Source organism: Saccopteryx leptura, chromosome 13 (genome assembly GCF_036850995.1).
Source record: "Saccopteryx leptura isolate mSacLep1 chromosome 13, mSacLep1_pri_phased_curated, whole genome shotgun sequence".
Taxonomy (NCBI): Eukaryota; Metazoa; Chordata; class Mammalia; order Chiroptera; family Emballonuridae; genus Saccopteryx; species Saccopteryx leptura.
In genome coordinates this window covers 16,273,229-16,293,568 of record NC_089515.1, presented here as the reverse complement: position 1 = coordinate 16,293,568, position 20,340 = coordinate 16,273,229, and the positions used below count along the sequence as shown (strand labels likewise).

The 20,340-nt window shown below is 47.0% G+C and overlaps 1 protein-coding gene across 1 annotated transcript; it reads left to right on the top strand.

The window, feature by feature from the left end:
• The first annotated feature begins 421 nt into the window (after positions 1 to 421).
• TECTB (tectorin beta) lies at positions 422 to 19,143 on the top strand. Its single transcript, XM_066355071.1, has 10 exons — positions 422 to 497; positions 1,180 to 1,370; positions 2,705 to 2,847; positions 2,953 to 3,025; positions 8,498 to 8,601; positions 8,742 to 8,825; positions 13,266 to 13,428; positions 14,748 to 14,820; positions 15,885 to 15,917; positions 17,430 to 19,143. The coding sequence occupies exons 1-10, from the start codon at positions 422 to 424 to the stop codon at positions 17,477 to 17,479; spliced, it is 990 nt and encodes a 329-aa protein (XP_066211168.1). The 3' UTR covers positions 17,480 to 19,143.
• Positions 19,144 to 20,340: the final 1,197 nt, after the last annotated feature.

Below are 20,340 nucleotides of genomic sequence, written 5' to 3'. Positions count from 1 at the left end.
TGCGTGTTCATTGTGATTTATCTGGAGCTGGTTTCTTTTACACCCTCAGCCTATATAAAGTCGAGCTAGGACTGGGGCCCAAGAGTTGGCAGCATCTGGGAGGCAGCATCCACAGTCCGGAGAGAATGCAACAGTCGGGAACATGAGCACCTCCATGAGTAACTGACGCTCCCAGTGGTATGAGCCCCATCCTTTGCCTCTCTGTGCAGACCAGGAACCATTAGAAAGAGGGGACGGACAGCATTACAGGTCTCCCGTGGAAACCTCCCAAGACTGTGTGTGCTGTTTTGTTCTCACCCTTGGTTTTAATTTCTCGCTTATGTTTCTGACCTAGAATGATAGAGGCTTGAGCCCTGGCGGCACCGTGAACATCTGGCCAGCTTGGTTTGGCCACCTGGCAGAGACCAGGTTCTGAGGAGCAATGGTGATGAAGGCCTTTGTCCTGTTGGCTATGTTCATGGAAGCCTCCACGAAATCTTGCACTCCAAATAAAGCAGGTATGCCCTGGGGCTAGCCCATTTTCCTGGAAGGGAAAGTTGCCTGAACCTTCCCTTTGCAAAGCTTGGAATGCTGTGCTTATAGTGCAATGAAAATGCACTAATAGAGCCAAGGAGAAGCACTTAAGCCTCCGGAGCCAATCAGAGCTTTTCCATGGGGGGAAAAAAATGTACTGGATAAAATTAGACTTTTTGAAAATTAGAGAATTCTAGATAGATGGATAAATAGATAAAAATAAAATCTCCACAATTTTTTTCTATTTTCTAATTGTTGAATTTCTGTCCATGTATTACTGTTTCATACAAATAGACATTTTTTTTATTTTAAGGTATTTGCTTATTTTCATGGGATTTAAAAAATTAGGTATATGATTTATATATATCTCCAATCAATCCAATCTGGTTTTCTAGATATATGCCTTGAAATTGATTAAAGTTTAAAAGTGGACCAATTTTGAATGCATGTTAAGTATAGTGTAGATATTTCAGAGATGTAGCAAAGCTGTAGAATTCGGACAACTAAGGTTTGGAGAAACCTTTATTACAGCCCATGAAGAACAGCGGGAACAATGTTTTAAGCCAACTGCCTGGCCTGGGCAGGTGCAGCCAGAACCCACTCTCATTTATGCAAATTAATATGATGACCATATCTGATTCCCAGCCATGTATATCCTCTTTCCAGATGTCATTCTTGTGTTCTGTTATCCCAAAACCATCATCACTAAAATCCCCGAGTGCCCCTATGGATGGGAAGTGCATCAGTTGGCGCTCGGTGGGGTGTGTTACAATGGAATCCACGAAGGAGGCTACTACCAATTTGTGATCCCGGATCTGTCACCTAAAAACAAGTCCTATTGTGGAACCCAGTCCGAGGTAAGTTCAGGTCACATAATGAGGAGCCACTAAGAGGAGACAACTGGGACCCAAGAGTAAGATGTGTGCTGTCTGCCCTTACAAGGATTTAGAGTTCACCAATCTCTTTGGAAGAGTCTATCTTACTTCCTGGAATGTTAGTGTTATTTAAATTCTTCTCTTCTGCCTGTTTTTAGTGAGTCTTTGGATTTGAATTTTATTCTCTTGTTTTGTTGTGGGATCTAGGGCGGCCACCTTCTTGAGTAGGACAAGGGGCATTTGCCTCCTCTGCTTCGCTTTGAGTTCTGCGCATGCGCTCACACGCCACCAGCCTTCTTTGAGGTGGTGATAAAGTGCATTAGGAAGAGCATTTTAAAGGAGTAACCAAAGAACCACACAATTCATAACTAGGGCTTATGAAATACCCAGGAAATTAAAGGAATTATTTAATTAAAGAATTAAAAGGAACCACAGATAATCTCTTGCCAATATCCTATGTAACAGAGGAGAAATCTGAGACTTCCCAGCAAAGTCACCAGTCGGGGGCTACAGGTCCAGTAGTGATGTAGCCATAGTCAGGAAGGGAGGCTGTTTCGCTGCTGATGTCCGGCATCCCTCCTGCCTTTGATACAGAAGACTGTCTAGAAATTAGGTCTCAGAAAATGGGAGCAAAGATCTCCCAGGGCCACCTCCTCTTCCTAAAGACCCCACAAGAATTCAGTGATGAAGTGGGCATGATTAACAAAAGCATCATGTTTTAAATATCCTGGTAAAGTGAACTAGAAATTATCTGTGCAGTCTAAGGCGGGTCACTTCTCAAGTGGGTGTTCAAGATCCCTCCTGACTCTAATAGTCTGTGGTTTTAGTATTCAAGAAGTCTGAGAGAGTCTCAGAACTAGTGCTCATGATTTTGAAGAAGAATGAAGAACTAGACAGTAATGTTTTAGAAATGGGAGCTTTCTAGAAATCACCCTAAATGAGTGCAGGTATTCATGTAAGATGACTTGGACAGCAGAAATGGGTAAAAAGTTAATGTTGGGAAAGAAAGACTCCTAAGCCAGCCTTTATGGTCCGAAACCCATGGGTATATGGATTTCTTTTAAGTCACCAGTCAGTGGCCACAGGTCCAGTAGCGATGTAGGTGATTTTAATCAATCATAATTGAACAGGCTCAAAGCTCTTTGTAAAAACTATTGGCCCACCTGGACAAAAAAGAATGGACGCTACTCTCAACGGCAGGCGTTCATGTCTCCCCATAGGGCTTTTTGCTGAGCCATCTTCAATCACTTTTTTTCAGAATCCTCCTCTCATCCAGGGCTGTAGGTCCACCCTAACTGCCTTCTCCCTTCCTCCAGTACAAGCCCCCCATCTACCACTTCTACAGCCACATCGTTTCTAACGACAGCACGGTGATCGTCAAGAACCAGCCGGTGAACTACTCCTTCTCCTGCACCTATCACTCCACCTACTTGGTGAACCAGGCTGCCTTTGACCAGAGGTAAGTTGCTCAGAGAGTGGAGGGCTGGCTGCCTTGGGTGTGCTCTGCAGTCCCTGTCAATCAGGCATGTTTCAGTCCTTATGCAAAATTCTCTCCCCTTTTCAGAGTGGCCACTGTTCACGTGAAGAACGGGAGCATGGGCACATTTGAAAGCCAATTGTCTCTCAACTTCTACACTGTAAGTGGTCTCCAGGTTACCCTTGCTGCCCCGCGGCCTCTCCAGGAGGTGGTGGGACGCTGCCTCGGGGTTTGCTCTCGCCTACACTCTACGCAGAGCTCCATTCTTGAATTCAAGCTGAGACTTAGGCTTTGGTCTGGCTTTATACCTCTTTCAAAAGAAAGGCAGATTGGTAGATTGGATGAAAGAGCTAAAATATACCACAGAGAAACGAGCTCAACCTTCCCATTTCATAGATGAGAAAAATCGAGGCAAGAGAAATCCCATGAGTTGCCGAGAGTCAATAGATAGTAAGACAGCCAATGTCTAACTCAGGGGTCCCCAAACTACGGCCCATGGGCCACATGCGGCCCCCTGAGGCCATTTATCCGGCCTCCGCCGCACTTCTGGAAGGGCACCTCTTTCATTGGTGGTCAGTGAGAGGAGCATAGTTCCCATTGAAATATTGGTCAGTTTGTTGATTTAAATTTACTTGTTCTTTATTTTAAATATTGTATTTGTTCCCGTTTTGTTTTTTTTTACTTTAAAATAAGATATGTGCAGTGTGCATAGGAATTTGTTCATAGTTTTTTTTATAGTCCGGCCCTCCAATGGTCTGAGAGACAGTAAACTGGCCCCCTGTGTAAAAAGTTTGGGGACCCCTGGTCTAACTCTTAATCTATATTGGTTTCCATAACAGCCCACTCTAGAGATTTATATTTAGGATCTAGCTTGTGTTAAAACACTTGCACAGCCTGATCAGGCAGTGGCGCAGTGGATAGAGAGTCAGACTGGGATGCCGAGGACCCAGGTTCGAGACCCCGAGGTTGCCAGCTTGGGCGCAGGCTCATCTGGTTTGAGCAAAGCTCACCAGCTTGGACCCAAGGTCACTGGCTCGAGCAAGGGGTTACTTGGTCTGCTGAAGGCCCATGGTCAAGGCACATATGAGGGAGCAGTCAATGAACAACTAAGGTATCGCAATGAAAAACTGATGATTGATGCTTCTCATCTCTCTCCATTCCTGTCTGTCTGTCCCTGTCTATCCCTCTCTCTGACTCTTTCTCTGTTTCTATAAAACAAACAAACAGAAACACTTGTACAGAGTAGGGAGCTTCCTACCTGGCACCAGGCTAAGGAGAGGGGTGGGGGTTGGCCTCTGCTGCCTAATTCTTTGGTTTCCAAAGCTCTTCACTTGGTGGGCTTCCCCATTGTCTAATTTGGACATGCTGCCTATGTTGGCATCGAAGTTAAAGGCACATTTTGGTTTCTCTCAAAATAAAGTACTCCAGAGAAACTAAAAAGACAACAGCCATTCGTCCAGCTGCCCTCCTCTTTAGAAGGGATGCTTTGTTTTTTAAACCTGCAGCTTTCAGTGAGAAGACATAGACATAGTGACACCAGCCCCGCAGGTTAGAGGACAACTCAGGTAGAAACGGAAACCTTCACATAGAACAGTAGAACCAGAAGATAACCTCGGAGGCTGCCATGTTCAGCTCATTCGCTTCACAAAGAAAATAACTGGAACCTCACTGACCTTGAACTCTTTGAATTTGCTTTACTGACTCCCAGGAAGCTATGAACCCTGCTGTATTCAGAGAGTGAGAGAGCTAGAGGGGACCCTAAAATAACCTGGTCCATTTTACAGAAATCATCACCCACCATCGGCCATATTGGGATAAGTTTCAGAAGTAAAGATCAAACTTTAGAACTGGAAGGAGTTTATTCTTTTTTAAGAGAAAGAAAATAATGAAGAGGCATATCCTCAGCATCACTCAGGCCATCCTCTGGGCTGGAGAGACAGACTTAACAGGAAGCCTCCTTGGACTGTTCTGGAGATGAAGCTAAGACCTCCCCTAGGACCCACCATGACCTTTACAGGACAGACAGGCTCAGCAAAGAGGGGGGCTCTGATGTGACGACAGAGACTTCTTTTGTGCTGATTAATATTCCCCCCGTGGGCTCAGTTTCCTGTGCCTGACCCACGCGGTTAGGGTTTCTCTTCTCCTTTCTTCCACTTTGAGAGCATTCTTGGGTGTTTCTGCAGCAACAGCTGCTCCCTGCATATATTTTCATCCAATTACCAGTGACAGAGCTGTGCTCTAGATTGCACAACGGAATCAATGCTCTGCTAATTGCTTAGGGTTCCGAGAACTCTAAATGCTGGACTCTGAAACCACTGGTTCTACTCAACACACTTTCTGCCTTCTCTCCCTACCCCTCCCAATTACTCCTGCCAATGGCCCATGGTTGGTATTCTTGGCAAAAAGTTATTTTGACTCCCGATCCAAAATAAAGGAAGGTAGTCCACTTGCAGAAGTAGCCTAGTACTGGGGTTAAGAAAATGGGCCTTAGCATCACACCGTTGGTTCAAAAACCTGGTTCTACTGTTTACTAGTTGTGTGTGGCCTTGGGCAAGCTGGTTAACCTCTCTGGGCTTCCACTTATGTTAAATAGGGAGAATAACAGCATTTACCCCATAGGTTTGTTATGAGGATTAAATAAAATAATCCTTGCGAAGCAATTCAGCATAAGGTAAATGCCTGTGAAAGTATTTGGGATAGAACAAATACGAGGAGTAGAGGCCAACATCATAGCCTTTCAGAATCAGAACAAAGCTCAGAGGAGATCAACTTGCACTTTCCATAGGAAGTCTAAAACCCTTCTGTGAGATTGCTGAGGGGGTGTGCTCCCCACCTCTACCAAGGACAGTGGCAAGCCGGGCCTTCCCATTTTAGATCAGTGTATGATATATGACACCCTGACTCCGCACATTGGTCTGGGTTCTGTCTTCCCGAATAATGCCATGTAATGATGTTGCTGACAGTCCTTCAACTCCCTCGAGCTTGTCTTTCCCAGGCTAACCATCTTTCCCCGTTGGTGGTTCATTCAGCATCCTAGTCACTCTGAGTATGGTTCACGTGGTCAGTGCCCCTATTAAAAAGGAGCGCGCGGAATTGAAATGTTACATCTAGAACTTGTCAGAGCCATGTAGGGCACTGCGAGTCAGGGGTGATCTTCTAGGTTCTGGGAGATTCTAGGAACACGATTTCTAGGATACAGGTAGCTTCAGGCAGTTTTCTTTCCCTGCTATCTCACACTGAGCTTTTGAGCAAAAGCCACTCTTAGATCTTGCCCACGTGAACTGCTGTTAATCTAGACACACCCAACCTGACTGTCAGTAGCTCAGGTGACTCGGGTGAATGGCCTGGATGGTGTGACTGTTCAAGGTGCTCGTCCATCCTGCTCACTGAATGAGTCGCTTATGTGGGGGTTCTGTTCCCTGGGATGCCAAAACAAACTCTACAGGAAGTACAGGGTGCAGCTAGCCGGAAGTAGGTTTCTAATTTTCATGGTCTAAAGAAAGCAGGGAGATCTCATGTTGAACATTGCCTTCGTTACAGGGTGAGTCGTGGAGAAACCGGTCACTAAAAGTGTTTTTGTTTCCAAACTTGAATCAAGGATGTAGATTCTGTTCGCTTTGACACAAAATCAGACAGGTTGCTTGGGAGTAGAGGTCGTATTCTATTACTCCAATCTGCTGCTGGCTGGACCCTGGGAGCTAGAGCAGGGGGAAACTTCCCTAACTAGGTTGGGGACTCCAGTGTGGTCCCTAGGGAAGGTCCCACATTTGCAAATGATCTCTTGAAATATGACAAATCTTAGAAAATAACAAAACACGTTAACGTCAAACACCACTGTTAACTTGTCACTCTCATGTGCATCTTAAGCCAGTAAATCACTTGTGATTAAGAGCATTCTTGTTTAATTATTGCAACCATTGAAAAGGTGGAGGAAACTGCCGTATGGAAAGAAAATATCTGATTTCTAGGTGAAGAGAGTCCGGGAGCCCTGGCCAGACTTGCAATCAGTAGAATAACATCAGAGTTGCAACAAGATGATTCTGAGGTCTCTCAGCAAATTCCTTAACTTTGAACCGTAGGGAGTTAAAGTCCATTTTAACTAGATATCCTTGCTGCCACTGTTTACCTATTGCAGTTCTGCAAAGCTCCAAGTCCACAAACCTCAATATTTTAACTAGTTATCCCGGTTTAAGCTTTAAGCTTCTATTACACAAAATCGCCATCATAAAAAGATTTCTGCAAGGTAGGTAAAGTCAAAGGTTATTGGCTGATTTGCCTGTAGTATGCCCCAAGTTCACTGCGGGGGCTAGGATTAGCCCAGGAATCTTTGTCCTTCTATTATGATGTCTTTGTCTCTGGAAGCTAAACTAGGAGAGTAGTTAAAGGTCATTACTAGAATGGAACAACTCCAAGATTCAAAGAATGGAGAAATCAGTCTCGTTTGGGTAAGTCAACTAGAAACACTGCTATTGCCTCCTGATAACTCACCCAGAATGGCCTGATGAAGATGGCAGTTGAAGACCACACATGCCAGGCCCATGACCAGAGGCTGCTGCTTCTGTACTCGAGCCATGGCCATGACTCCTGCATGCACTTAGATTTGAAACCACAGTTTCAAATGGATCCATCTCTAAATCCTCTGGATCAATGTCATCTCCTGCCCCCACACCCTTCCTACCTTATCTCACGGCTCCCCTTTATTCAGGCACTTTAGTTTCCTTGCTGTCTTTCTGGCCCCACTCTCGCCCCAGGGCCTTTGCCTTGGCTGTAACACTCTTTCTTGGATGCCTGTGTGCACTATAGAAGTGGTCCTTAGTGTCAGTACTTAGCCTGGAAGCACAGGCTCCATCACCTCCCTCAAGACTCGGTCCAAATGTCACATCCTCAATGAACCATCCCCAACTCCTCTATTTACAGTGGTAGCTTACCCCTCCTTGCACTCCCAGTTCACCTGACCCTGCTAGAGTTTTCTATAGTTTCTCTACGTTATGTACTCTAGTCTATTCTAACATACATAGTTTACTTATCAATTGTCTATGGTCTATCTCTCCTGCTAAAACATCGGGTACTTTGTTACCCAATAATATCAATAGACAGAACATACAGACTAGCCCAATAGAGAGGGCAGTGCCTGACACACAGTAAGTGATCAATGAGTTGTTGTCGTCGTTGTTGCTGTTGTTGATTGTGCTGGGAGTTGGACCATAAACTTCCCCGCCCAGGCCTAGCACCAGCTCCAACAATAGTGGAGCAAGTACACAGCAGCGTAGCCTGCGGTTGGTCCCCGTGCCCCTGGGTGACTCAGTAACACACACTGCCTCAGCATCCCTGGACCCTGCTTTTATTCCCATCAGTCAAGTCTAGTTCCTCTTTGGCACAGATGAGACATACAGGATGTGTCTCACTGTGACCAGCAAATCTAGACCTGTGATGTCCTCATCCCTTCTGAAATGGCACCAGCATCCGAAGAGGTACAGCTTCTCTGAAAGGCCTTGGCCTCTCAGTGTGGTCCCATGTATCTGTGCCCTTTGGGTTGATCCCCACCCCTACCCTACCCCAACTCATCTGTTCCGTCAAACCCGACTGCTCAGTCTGAGAGGTCATAACACCCAGTGTCAATTTCCTTTCAAAGAATGCCAAGTTCTCCATTAAGAAAGAAGCCCCTTTTGTCCTGGAGACATCGGAAATCGGTTCAGATCTGTATGCAGGAGTAGAAGCCAAAGGGTTAAGCGTTAGGTAAGTACATGTCCTCCATGTTTATAATTTTAAAGACAAACAAAAGAAAAAAGGACTAGCCAAGTGACTTTTTTCCAATCAGAAGATGCCCCGAGGCATACAACTGTGGCTCAGAGTGGTGCGTTCTGTTTCATTCCCAGGTTTAAAGTGGTTCTGAACAGCTGCTGGGCCACCCCCTCGGCTGATTTCATGTATCCCTTGCAGTGGCAACTGATCAACAAAGGGTAAGTGCTGCTTTCTGGCACCCAGGACTGGAAGGCGGGGCCAGGCAGACTCAGGACTTCTGCGGCTTGGGAGGTGTTGGGGAGGAAGGGGTGGTGCCTCTTCTAGTTAATTAGTGACATCCTCCGTGCTTCCAAAATGGGTACCGACACCAGCAAACATTTATATGGTGCTTTCTGGTACCAGGTACTGTTCTGAGAGCTTTATCATTTATTGATTCATTTGCCACCTCACAACAGGTAGGTATTGTTCCTACCATCTCCACTTCCCAGATGAGGAAACTGAGGCATGGGAGGGTTAAGTAACGTCACATAGTTTGTGAGTGGGGAGAAAGTGTGTTCAAATCTAATCAGTCTGACACCAGGATCCTGGTGGGGACTAAATGTGATAATCCATGTAAAAAGCTTAGCATGGAGTACCTTGTCAGTATCCGACCGACTTAAATTATATCATTGTTCTATTATTAAGTCAGTAGATAATGAAGAGCTCTTAACGTTTTTGAGCAGAGGACTGCAGTACTGGAATTGCATGACAGAAAGGCAGTTCTGGAAGCCACACATAAGACGGTTTAGAAACAGTACCTGGGAGGCAGAAAGAGACAGGTTAGAGGCGGGGCAGCTTCTGAACTAGACATGACAATACCTGAACTGAGGTGCGGCCCAGAGAATGGACAGGTCATCCCAGGGAGGGAGAAATGATAGAAATGTAGCAATTGGATATGTTGTGCAGACAAGGACAGGACAAGAAGTCTGAGCAGCAGGTGACAAGGATGGCTCTGTGTTGTTGAGTCTGTGGTTGTGAAGGGGAAGAATTGCTTGTCGCTGGTTCCTGGGGATGGGGCTTTCTGGACAAGGGACTTTGGATTCTCCGAGTACAAGAATGGCAGGTGAAGCCTGAGACAACAATTTCCCAGGAACACTTAGAAGTCTAACTTCGGAAAACAGAGGAGAGGTGGAGTTGGGCTACAGATGAGGGCGTCGTTCACACAGTAAACAGGGAACGCAGAGGAGGCCATTGCCCAAATCAAAGCAAACCAGGGTGCCCTTGTTATTTCCAGAACCCATCAGGGCTTCTGGAAACGTCGGGCTGGGGACAGAAACGATTAGATAACAAAGGCCAAGCCACTTTGGACCTTCAACTATTTATTTTTATTCAACAAACACTTGTAAAACATTTACAACATACCAGACATTGCTCCAGCTAGGTGCTTTACAAATATTAACTTATTTACCTTCTTTTAAATCCCTATTAAGTAAGTCATATAATAATCTCTATGTTATGGATGAGAAAACGGAGGCACAGACAGGTTCTGAGACTTGCCCAAAGTCCAGAGTTAGTAAGAAGACGGATGATCTAGGTCCAAGCTCAGGCAGCATGATCTCCTGGGTGGCATGAACAGCACGGGCCAGCAGAGCCACATCTGAGCAACCCAGCAAAGTGTCCTTCAGAGATGGGAGCTTACTTTGAGGTACTTATTTCCCTTTGGTCATTGAGTGATTCATTTAAGTTTAGTTGATAATGGCACAATCTAAGGACCTCAGTGAGATTCCAAAATAAATCGTTGACCTTACAGGGGCTGGAAATGACTGTCTAGCTTTGGCAACTTCTCTCAGACAGTGGCCACACAGGGCAAAGTATTCAGCTACACGGGGGGTCTCCTACCTGCAGATGGTTCTAGGGCTGTTGCGCACCTGACAGATTAATATAATATCAGTATAAAAGGAAAAGGCATGCTGCGGCTTTGGGGTCGTCTCTACAACGTCCCTCAAACCCAAGGGTGCGCAGAAGTTACTGAGGGTATCTGTCACACATGCAGACACACTGTAACCTGACCATGTCGGAAAGTCCCTGGGTGAACCTGGGGACTCTGCGTTTAAGTGCAGCCATATGGAAGAAGTCCTGATCCTCTCTAGTTGAAATGGCCCTTGAGGTTGGAGATACACGCACAAAGACTAGTGCCAATGTGGAGGATGGGGAAGTCCACTGCCACAACCCCCCAGATGCCTTTGGGTCATCCTGGGCCCTTTTGGAGGAAAACCCAGTTTCTGGAGAGATTAGAGTAGATACATTATCAGGAGGTTTGATCCGATGTAAGGAAGGAGACTCCTGGAGCAGTGGTGTGACAACCTCCCTGTGGCCATTCCACCGTCCAGAGATATCTGTCACAGAGGGGCAGGTGCCATGGCCATTGCCAAGAGGCAGCAGTGCCAAGGCATCTGGCCATGCCCATGAGGTGACTGCTCCCCACCCCCAACAAAGCTCTGCTTACACTGTTTTCCACTGGCTGACACCACGCCTTGGGTGCTCCAGCTTCAAGCAGCTATTTTAAGAACTCACGTCTTGAGTTTGCACAAGAATCTCGGGTTTATTGACCAAGTGATCTTCTGAGTGTCTTATTTCACAGCTCGGAAAATGTCCTCAGCTCTGTCACTGCCCAAGCACCACCATAGGCAGGGGCCAGCTTCTGGCCCCTGGTCCCACATAAGACACAGCCTTCACTCCTCATTTGACTCACTAACTCTCAGACTTAACATCCCTCAGCCCGGTTTCAATTTGGCCCCTAACATCTGGTTCCAGTGGAATGGGCAGATACATCATGAAGCTTCTCTCGGGGAGCAGGTGGCTCTCTGATGCATTGGACTTGGACTGATAACAGAGTCAGGGACACGCTCCCATAGGCGCGTGCACTTGGGGGCCCACTGTGGTGCGATCCAGCTTTTTTTTTTTTTTTTTTTGTATTTTTCTGAAGCTGGAAACAGGGAGAGACAGTCAGACAGACTCCCGCATGCGTCCAACCGGGATCCACCCGGCACGCCCACCAGGGGCGATGCTCTGCCCACCAGGGGGTGATGCTCTGCCCCTCCGGGGCGTTGCTCTGCCGCGACCAGAGCCACTCTAGCGCCGGGGGAAGAGGCCAAGGAGCCATCCCCAGCGCCCGGGCCATCTTTGCTCCAATGGAGCCTTGGCTGCGGGAGGGGAAGAGAGAGACAGAGAGGAAGGAGGGGGGGTGGGGGTGGAGAAGCAAATGGGCACTTCTCCTATGTGCCCTGGCCGGGTTTCGAACCCGGGTCCCCCGCACGCCAGGCCAACGCTCTACCGCTGAGCCAACCGGCCAGGGCCGGTCCAGCTTTTGAACCCATAGACCTTTCCCACAGAGGACAGATTCTGGTGTGCTGGCCACCCTGAGACAGTGAACCCCACACTCACTGTACAGTCCTTGCTGTACAATCCCAAAAATGACTGTATCCACTTCCAATGCCTGGTTGTCGGGAACTTAAATAGAGAATCAGTATGTGTTCAGTAAATGAAAAAGTAGTTCGCTTTAACCAGGGTTTCTCGATCTCAATATCATCGATATTTAGTGCTGGATCATTTTTTGTTGTGTGTGTTTGCGTGGGGGGGGGGGGTGTCTGCCCTGTGCATTGCACAATGTCATACAGCATCCTTATCCTCTGCCCACCTGATGCCAGTAACACTGTCCCCAAGTCACAACAACCAGAGGCGGATTTAACAGCGGGTGCACCAAGCACACACCCTGGGCCCCAACTTCTAAAGGGCCCCGCAAAACCCCAACTTTACACTTTTTTCTAATGTAAGGGGCCAAATATTTTCTTCTGCACCTGGGACCTCAACCGACCTTAATCTTCCTCTGATGACAACCACAATGCCAAGTGGCCCCCAGGTGGGAACAAATGGCTTCAGCCAATGCCCATCTATGTCATTATTTTTTCTTTGACTGCAATTGTCACATTTGGGATTCACATATAAAACAATACAAAGAAGAAAAGAAAACCTGTCCGTAATTCTACCACTCCATGAGAGCCAGTGTTAACATTTGGATGGTATCCTTCCAGTCCTTTTTTTCTGATCTTCTATTCAAAATGTGACCACATTTTTATACAGTAATTGCATAATAGATATAGAATCTAAGTAATAGAACATAAATTCAAAGTCCCAGTGGCAAAACCTCCCAGTACACACAGAGAGATGTGCTGGGGAGACTGGGGTGTGGGCGGCTATGGTGACACTTTGAGAAATGCTGTCCCAGGTCCATCATCTTTCTCTTGCACACTGACTGGGAGTCCGTACATACCCCAGTCTTCCAGGGGGGCTGTAGCTCAGGGATTTCGCTCCTTTGGGACAGGTGGGTAGTGCCTTACCAAGTGTGTGCCTTCTTATTAGTCTCTGCCCCCCCCCACCCCACTGCGGCCTGACTGCAGAATGGGGTGGCCACACCCACCTCACGCTCCGCACCGTGACCACAGTTCTGAGGATAAGCACGATGCTACCAGTCAGAGTGCCTTGGAAGGATAACGTGCCGGATAAAAGCCCAGGTCACTGCAGTGCATGAACTTGCCTGAGGCCCTCTTGCTCTCTTTCATGAGGATAACGTGTTCTCTCCCCTCCTCCCCACTCCCGCCACCCACCGCCTCGTGTTTCAGCTGCCCCACGGATGAAACCATCATCGTGCACGAGAACGGGAAAGATCACAGGGCGACCTTCCAATTCAATGCTTTCCGGTTCCAGAACATCCCCAAACTCTCCAAGGTCTGGTTACACTGCGAGACGTTCATCTGCGACAGCGAGAAGCTCTCCTGCCCAGTGGTAAGCCGCCTCTCTCCAGAGCACGTTACCCGAGGGGGTGGGGGAGGACGGTATCTGAGCAGCTGTATTTTTAGCTGGGAAACTGTAACCAGACCAGGGTAGGGGCGTGCTGAGGACATTCTGAGGGAAAGGACAGTGAGGACGGGCAGACAGACGTCTGGGCTCTGTCCATCTTACCGCCAAGCTACACAGTCTGGCACTTGTCACTTAACCTCTGGAGCCTGACTTTCTCGTCCTTAAAGATAGAGTGGTGACAAGTAATGGTGGCCCTTTCCTTTTCAGGGAGCAACAGTAGATAAATGAAAGTGATGCCAGACATGGAAATGCTTTGAAAAGTGAAAAGCACCAGGGGAATATACAATCTCAGCGATAGGAGTAGGTGCTGGATGGGAGTCAAAGGGTGGCTATTTTTAGCTCTGGACTGGCCAGTTTCAACAGCATCCATCAACAGGTGTAGCGGATTCAGGTGCGGGATCGCTTTCCATTGCGACCTGATGTGAACCTGGTCCCTGGCGCAAGAATTCTAAAGTGTGGTCCCTGGCAGCGTCAGTATCACCTGGGGACTTGTTAGGGATGCAGATTCTAAACCCGGAGCACCTGATTCAGAAACTCGGTGTGGGCCCCACAGTCTGTGCTCTCACGAGCCCTGCGGGTGAGTCTGACTCCGGCTCAAGTCTGAGAACTTCTGCCAGAGAGACCTGAAAGTGTCCAATCACACGCACTTATTACCTCCTTAGGACTATTTTGACTCAAAAGCCTGGTGAGGAAGGACACTATTTCTGAAGAGGGCACTGCTCACGTCGCCTCTAGTAACCAACAGATGTGAGATTATAATCTCTAGTTCTGTGCATTCACTGGACCAGAAAATGGTCACTGACAAGCAGCACTAGAGAAAGGGAAGGGAGCCAGAGGCATTTAACAGTGGTTGGCGTGACCTCTAAAGGAGAAAATGAACCAGACACATTTTGCCAGCGTCCTGTTCTCAAATCACTGTGATGAGAGAAACTGTAAGGAAAAACCTTATTTTTTACCCCAAAAAGTGTCCCTCTCTCCCACACCCAGGGACTCCTTCAGCAGGATTTCCTCCAGCATAAAGAGTTAATAGAGCTTTCTCCCTTTTTCAAGTTAAAGAAAGGATTAAAAAATGTCTCTCTGGGTTATTAAAACAATAAGGTAATTAATATCTGTTAGCTGGGGAGTGCTGACTCTATCGAGCTGGTGACTGGTGTTTTAATCTCTGTCTTTTTCTCTTTTCCCTCCCGCGCTCGCCTCACCTTGCCTTCCGCCCCCCTCCGACCTCCGCCTCTCCTGGGTCACAGACCTGTGACAAACGGAAGCGCCTGCTCCGGGACCAGACCGGGGGCGTCCTGGTGGTGGAGCTCTCCCTCCGGAGTAAGCGCCTCTCTTTTCCACGCGGTTGAGTTCGCTCTGGGCTGTGTCCACAGGCACAGATGGTTGGAGCATTTTAACTGAATTGCCAAACCAGTTGTGCCTGTAGACACAACCTTCACCTGCAACTCGAGTCTTCGTAACTAGGGATTCGGGGGTGGGGGAGGGTAGCTCGTGCCAAACCCAGGGGTGAAGGGCAGTCAACAACCCTGAAAAGCTCTACCTACAGCCTGAACACCAGTGTCCCCACGAAATCAGGACATGCTGAGTTTCCAGACTCAGCATGCCGTCCGCTGTAATAATAGGGAATGAGATGCACCGGGATACCCAGGGCAAGTCAGCAGGCTTCTGCTGAGCAGTCAGAGCTGTGCCCGGCCTGAGCACCGGGGGTCACAAATAGAGGGGGCCCAGTGGGTTTATTGTCTTGGCAGGAGATGGTAAGGCCAAGAGGAAGGGAGATCCTGTCAAAGGCAGTGGGGGAGGGGCCAGGGGGGTATATGACAAGGGATTCAACCGAGTCCAGGGCGGAGGGAAGTCCTCTCTGAAGGACACCAAACTGGCTGGGGCTTGGGGTGGAGGGGTAGTCATCCAGGCTGCCTCCGGCCTGCAAGCTAAGGACCTTTCCATGTGGTTGATTAAAAAAAGAAAAAATCAAAATAGTATTCCGTGACACCTAAGAATTATGTGAAGTTCAAATTTCAGTGTCTATAAAGAAAGATGTATGGAACCCAGCCACACCGGTCCCTCGAGGGGGTTTTCCCCAGCTGCCTTCACGCTACATCAGTAACAAGTAGTTGCAGCAGAGACCATCTGGCCTGCAACGCTGACAATATTTACTGCCTGGACCTTTCTAGGAAGTTTACCAACCCCTGCCTTAGAGGAGAACATGGCATGAGATGAGGCCTTTGTAAACCCCTGCTCTCAGCTTCGTTCTACAGGCAGTGGGGAGCCTGTTGGTTTCATCGGGGGAGGGTACAGTCAGGCTTGTGTCTTAGAAACAGAGCTCTGAGACTTCTTCCAGAATCTGTTCTCAAACCTCCGGCATTCTCTCTCTTTACTCACTACAGGCAGGGGATTCTCCAGCCTCTGTAGCTTCTCAGGTAAGGAGAAGAGGCATGTCTGGGAAATGTCACGGGGCAATGCTTTTGACAGGCAGACGTGTGCTTTCAAAGAAGCGTGTCTGTGGCCCCAGCAAAGCCTGTAAGAATTGATGATTACTCTCTGAAGCACACCTGAGTCTAAGCAGAGGGGGATGGAGGTAGACCAGTCTTTCTCCAGCCAGCCCCCGAGCTCTGAAGGGAGGGAGAGGCTGAGATTAAATCCGACGAAGCAGAACTGAATCCCACTCCCCAGGTCTCAGCCGAGACAACACCAGGCGGCTTCGCTTGCTTCCTGCATCCAGAGAACAGATCAGTGATTTTCAATGATCTGTTCATTCAACAAATACTTGAGTTCCGGCTGTGACTCTGCCCTTCATTAACTGAGTGACCTTGGGCAATGACCTCATCCTTCTATTCCCCAGTTTCCTCTGTGAAATTGGACTAGTAATTGCTGCATCACACATGGCTGTTGTTTGAATTACATACTACAGCTAAGACCACCAAACAATGCCCAGCAGCAGCAAACATCCAGTAACGATCGGCCATAATTACTACGACACTATTCTAGGCCATATAGTTACTGAAACAAGGCTGGCAGGCCCCCTGCCCTTCCTAACACATGGGAAGCACTGGGGGCTGGGGGAGGGGGAGAAATCGTTTAGCAGCCAGGCAAGCCTCTCAGAGGAAGAAACGTTTCAGCGAAGGCCCGAGATCTCACCGGAACGATGAGGAGGCAGCTAAAGCAAGCAGCTGGGGTAAGACCGTTCTCTTTATGAAGAAACTCACAGGTATAGACTCTGCAATTACAGGAGGTCACAGAAGGTTTTTAAGACTCCAATCCCCATTTTAGACTTCAGTTCTCATTTTTTATAAGGAAGTTCTACAGCTAATGCCCTACAGTGAAATACGCTGTCACTATATTACCAAAGTTCAGATCCCATCTGTCAGAGGTCCGTATCCTTGCTTTATCTGTTGGATTCTTTGGGCTGATGGATATGAGCTACAAAACCCCCAAAGCGCCCATTTGCTTCTCCACCCCTCCGCCGCACTTTCCTCTCTGTCTCTCTTCCCCTCCCGCAGCCAAGGCTCCATTGGAGCAAAGATGGCCCGGGCGCTGGGGATGGCTCTGTGGCCTCTGCCTCAGGCGCTAGAGTGGCTCTGGTCGCAATATGGCGACGCCCAGGATGGGCAGAGCATCGCCCCCTGGTGGGCAGAGCGTCGCCCCTGGTGGGCGTGCCGGGTGGATCCCGGTCGGGCGCATGCGGGAGTCTGTCTGACTGTCTCTCCCCGTTTCTAGCTTCAGAAAAATGGAAAAAAAAAAACAAAAAAAAACAAAAAAAAAAAACCCCAAAGGATGACCATAGCTGACTCTGTATACAATGCATAGAATTTAAGGAAAGCGACTTCACACCGCTAGGCTGACTCTCTGGTTGAATTAACTGTCTTGTTGGGTAGTCCTTGATCCTTGTGGAACTGACTCTGAGCTTGCCGCCTCCCCTGTGTGGTTCACAGATGTCCTCTACCACCTCATCGTGATGCTGGGCGTATGCGCCGTGCTATAGGAGCAAGCCAGGCGGGCAGCTGCAGCTCCTCCATCCAGGACCACCTCTGTCGGTGACAGACTCACATTTTTTTTTCTTGTGCTGCCAAAAAGAACAAGCAGAAGAAGCTCATACCGTTGGGGAACAGACAATAGCGCTTTGCCAAATACGCGTTACCAGTGATCCTTGTGAACTTCCGTGATGGCTGTTCTTCGGTGCCCCGCTCCCTCTTGTTACTTCCTGTGGCTCTTGACTCCTGCAGGCCCCCTCTGGCAACCGGCGGAGGGGTCTTCTGCCCCTAGATGCAAGTCAGGGCCGTGGTGGACTCCTCTGAAAGCTCTTCTGATTTCAAAAGACCAGCACACCCAGCCAAGTGAAGCCGAGCGTTCTGAGGAGCATGTAGGGCAGGCAGAACCGTGAAGTCAGGGTGGGTACAGAATGCACAGGAACTGCCAGTGTTGCTGCAGGGGCCTTTGTCACTGATGCGTGGATTCTACCCCGAGGACCAGAGCTGAGCCTCAGGGGTCCTCATCTTCCAAACTAGGGTGTGGGGATCAGAGTATAATACAATTGTTTTTGCTCTAATCCAAGTAGTAGAAAGGGAAAGAATTCTGGAGATCCCCCTTCAGTGCTAACCCAGTTACTCTTACTATAGAGTTTCTTACGTATGGATGTGTAAACATTATGTAGGTACAAACTTCTTGCTTTTACTGATCTATATTTCTAAAACCAAAAGAAAATTACAAATTAAATAGGAATACAGCTACAAAAGGAACAAAGCTCATGTTAATATTAACTTAACGTAAGGTGGCACTGGCTAAACAGAGTGCTGCTGACACATGACTGCAGGGTGACGGCCGTGACAGGTTCTCTGGAGCTTGGCCACCCATCCGACCGCTGGCTGTGTGATGCTCGGTACCCCACTTTTATTTTTTTTCTATTTGCTCTACTAAGAATTCCTCATTTGTATACAGAATGGCCCAATTGCATTTAGCTTGTATATCAACATTCAAACCCATATTTGTTTTGTCTCAATAATTTACGATCATGAGACTGGAACCAATGGAAAAAAAATCAGAACACAATTGCCAGTTTGGCCACTGAAGTCTCCTGGTGCCACACCCTGATAACACTGCCCTCCTCCAGTAACCCAGCATATATTCATAGTAGTAATCTACATTGTCAATGAAACAAACACTGAGTAAACCAATCCTGGTCGAGAATGCACTGTAGACCCCAGTTTGAGCCTAGAAGCTAAAGCGAGAGGTGAAAAGTCAATGCTTTATGTTCTGTCCTTAGTCTTGTACAGGCTTAACTAGTGGGCTTCTAATTTGAAAACATCAGTTTGTATCTTTGTATTTTATGTATTTGAGAAGTTTTGAGATTTGTAGTTCCACGGTTCTTTTACAATTGTAATGAACTCAGAAACAAAGCTAGTTCTCAAATCTCTGGAGACACAGAGTACAAGCTTGTTTAGCAAAAGGCTAGATTAAAATGACTCGCTGTAGTCTAATCTAGTCTCAAACCAGCTTGGCATCTCTTCTTCCTGGGAATTTAGAATTTTTGTAATCAGGAAGGACAAAAGATGTATTTTATTAGTTCTAGTGGAAACCTCTTAAATAGCATCCTCAGAGCCATAATCAAAATCCTTGGTTGTCAGAGGAAAACAATGTTGTATTAGTTTTGCTTTACTTTATCATAATGTTTAATGATCTTGTAACTCTACTTGGTGCTATGGAATAAATAAAATGTCTTGAAATAAATAACCTATGCCTAAGTGTACAGTGTTAATATATCATGTTGACAGCTAATTTCCCAGCCCTTTCAGTGGTTTCTACAACTAGAGCTTCTTAGACTGATATATATGCTACAGACCTCCCATCATTCCATCCTGCATTTACCTTTCAAAAATTCAAATATTGGGTTTCTGATGCAAGGAGGTAAAGCCATTTCATATGATTAACATTATAGGGAAACATTATTTTGGGTTATCCCTGTATGTAAAGTCCTGATGTCTTTTACCTGCGACTGAATGTGTTTTGACTTAGAGTTAGCTACAAGCCCCATGATCTCTGGTTGCCCTTATGTCTCATAACTTCGCTATTAAAGTGTTAAGAGAAAGCACTCTCCAAACAGTCTCTCTGGCAAATTACCATTAGTGCTGAACGTAAAAGAGACATTTAGAGAGGAGAAAAGAGTACAGGCTCCCTTCGGTATCCTTGGTTGACATACAAAAACACTGCACAAATCACTCTTATCAAAATGCCTGGTTATTATCCCTAAGACTCCCCCCTCCAAATCAAATAGTATAAAATATATATATATTTAGACATAAATATATATGGACATGTATATTCTGAGTACACACATCACATAAATCTCTATTAATTGATAGATATAGATAAGGTAGATATAGAGATAGAGATATATTTATGTATATGTGTATATGTCCATGTATATATCCACACACATGTGCATGTGATGTCTGTGTATGTGGATGTACATGTATGTATATATATTTTGTAAGTGGATGCCAAATCTTTATGTTAAAATGTTCAGTGAAAGGCCTGACCTGTGGTGGTGCAGTGGATAAAGCGTCGACCTGGAAATGCTGAGGTCGCCGGTTCAAAACCCTGGGCTTGCCTGGTCAAGACACATATGGGAGTTGATGCTTCCAGCTCCTCCCCCCCTTCTCTCTCTCTGTCTCTCCTCTCTCTCTCTCTCTCTCTCTCTCTCTCTCTCTCCTCTCTAAAATGAATTAAAAAAATGTTCAGTGAAAAGGCAGAAGTGGTAAAGTTTTTATTATCAAAACATAACTTGTATAAGCATGTAGGTTAGGGCTGGAAGGAAACACATACAAACACTCCATAAAGACACAAAGA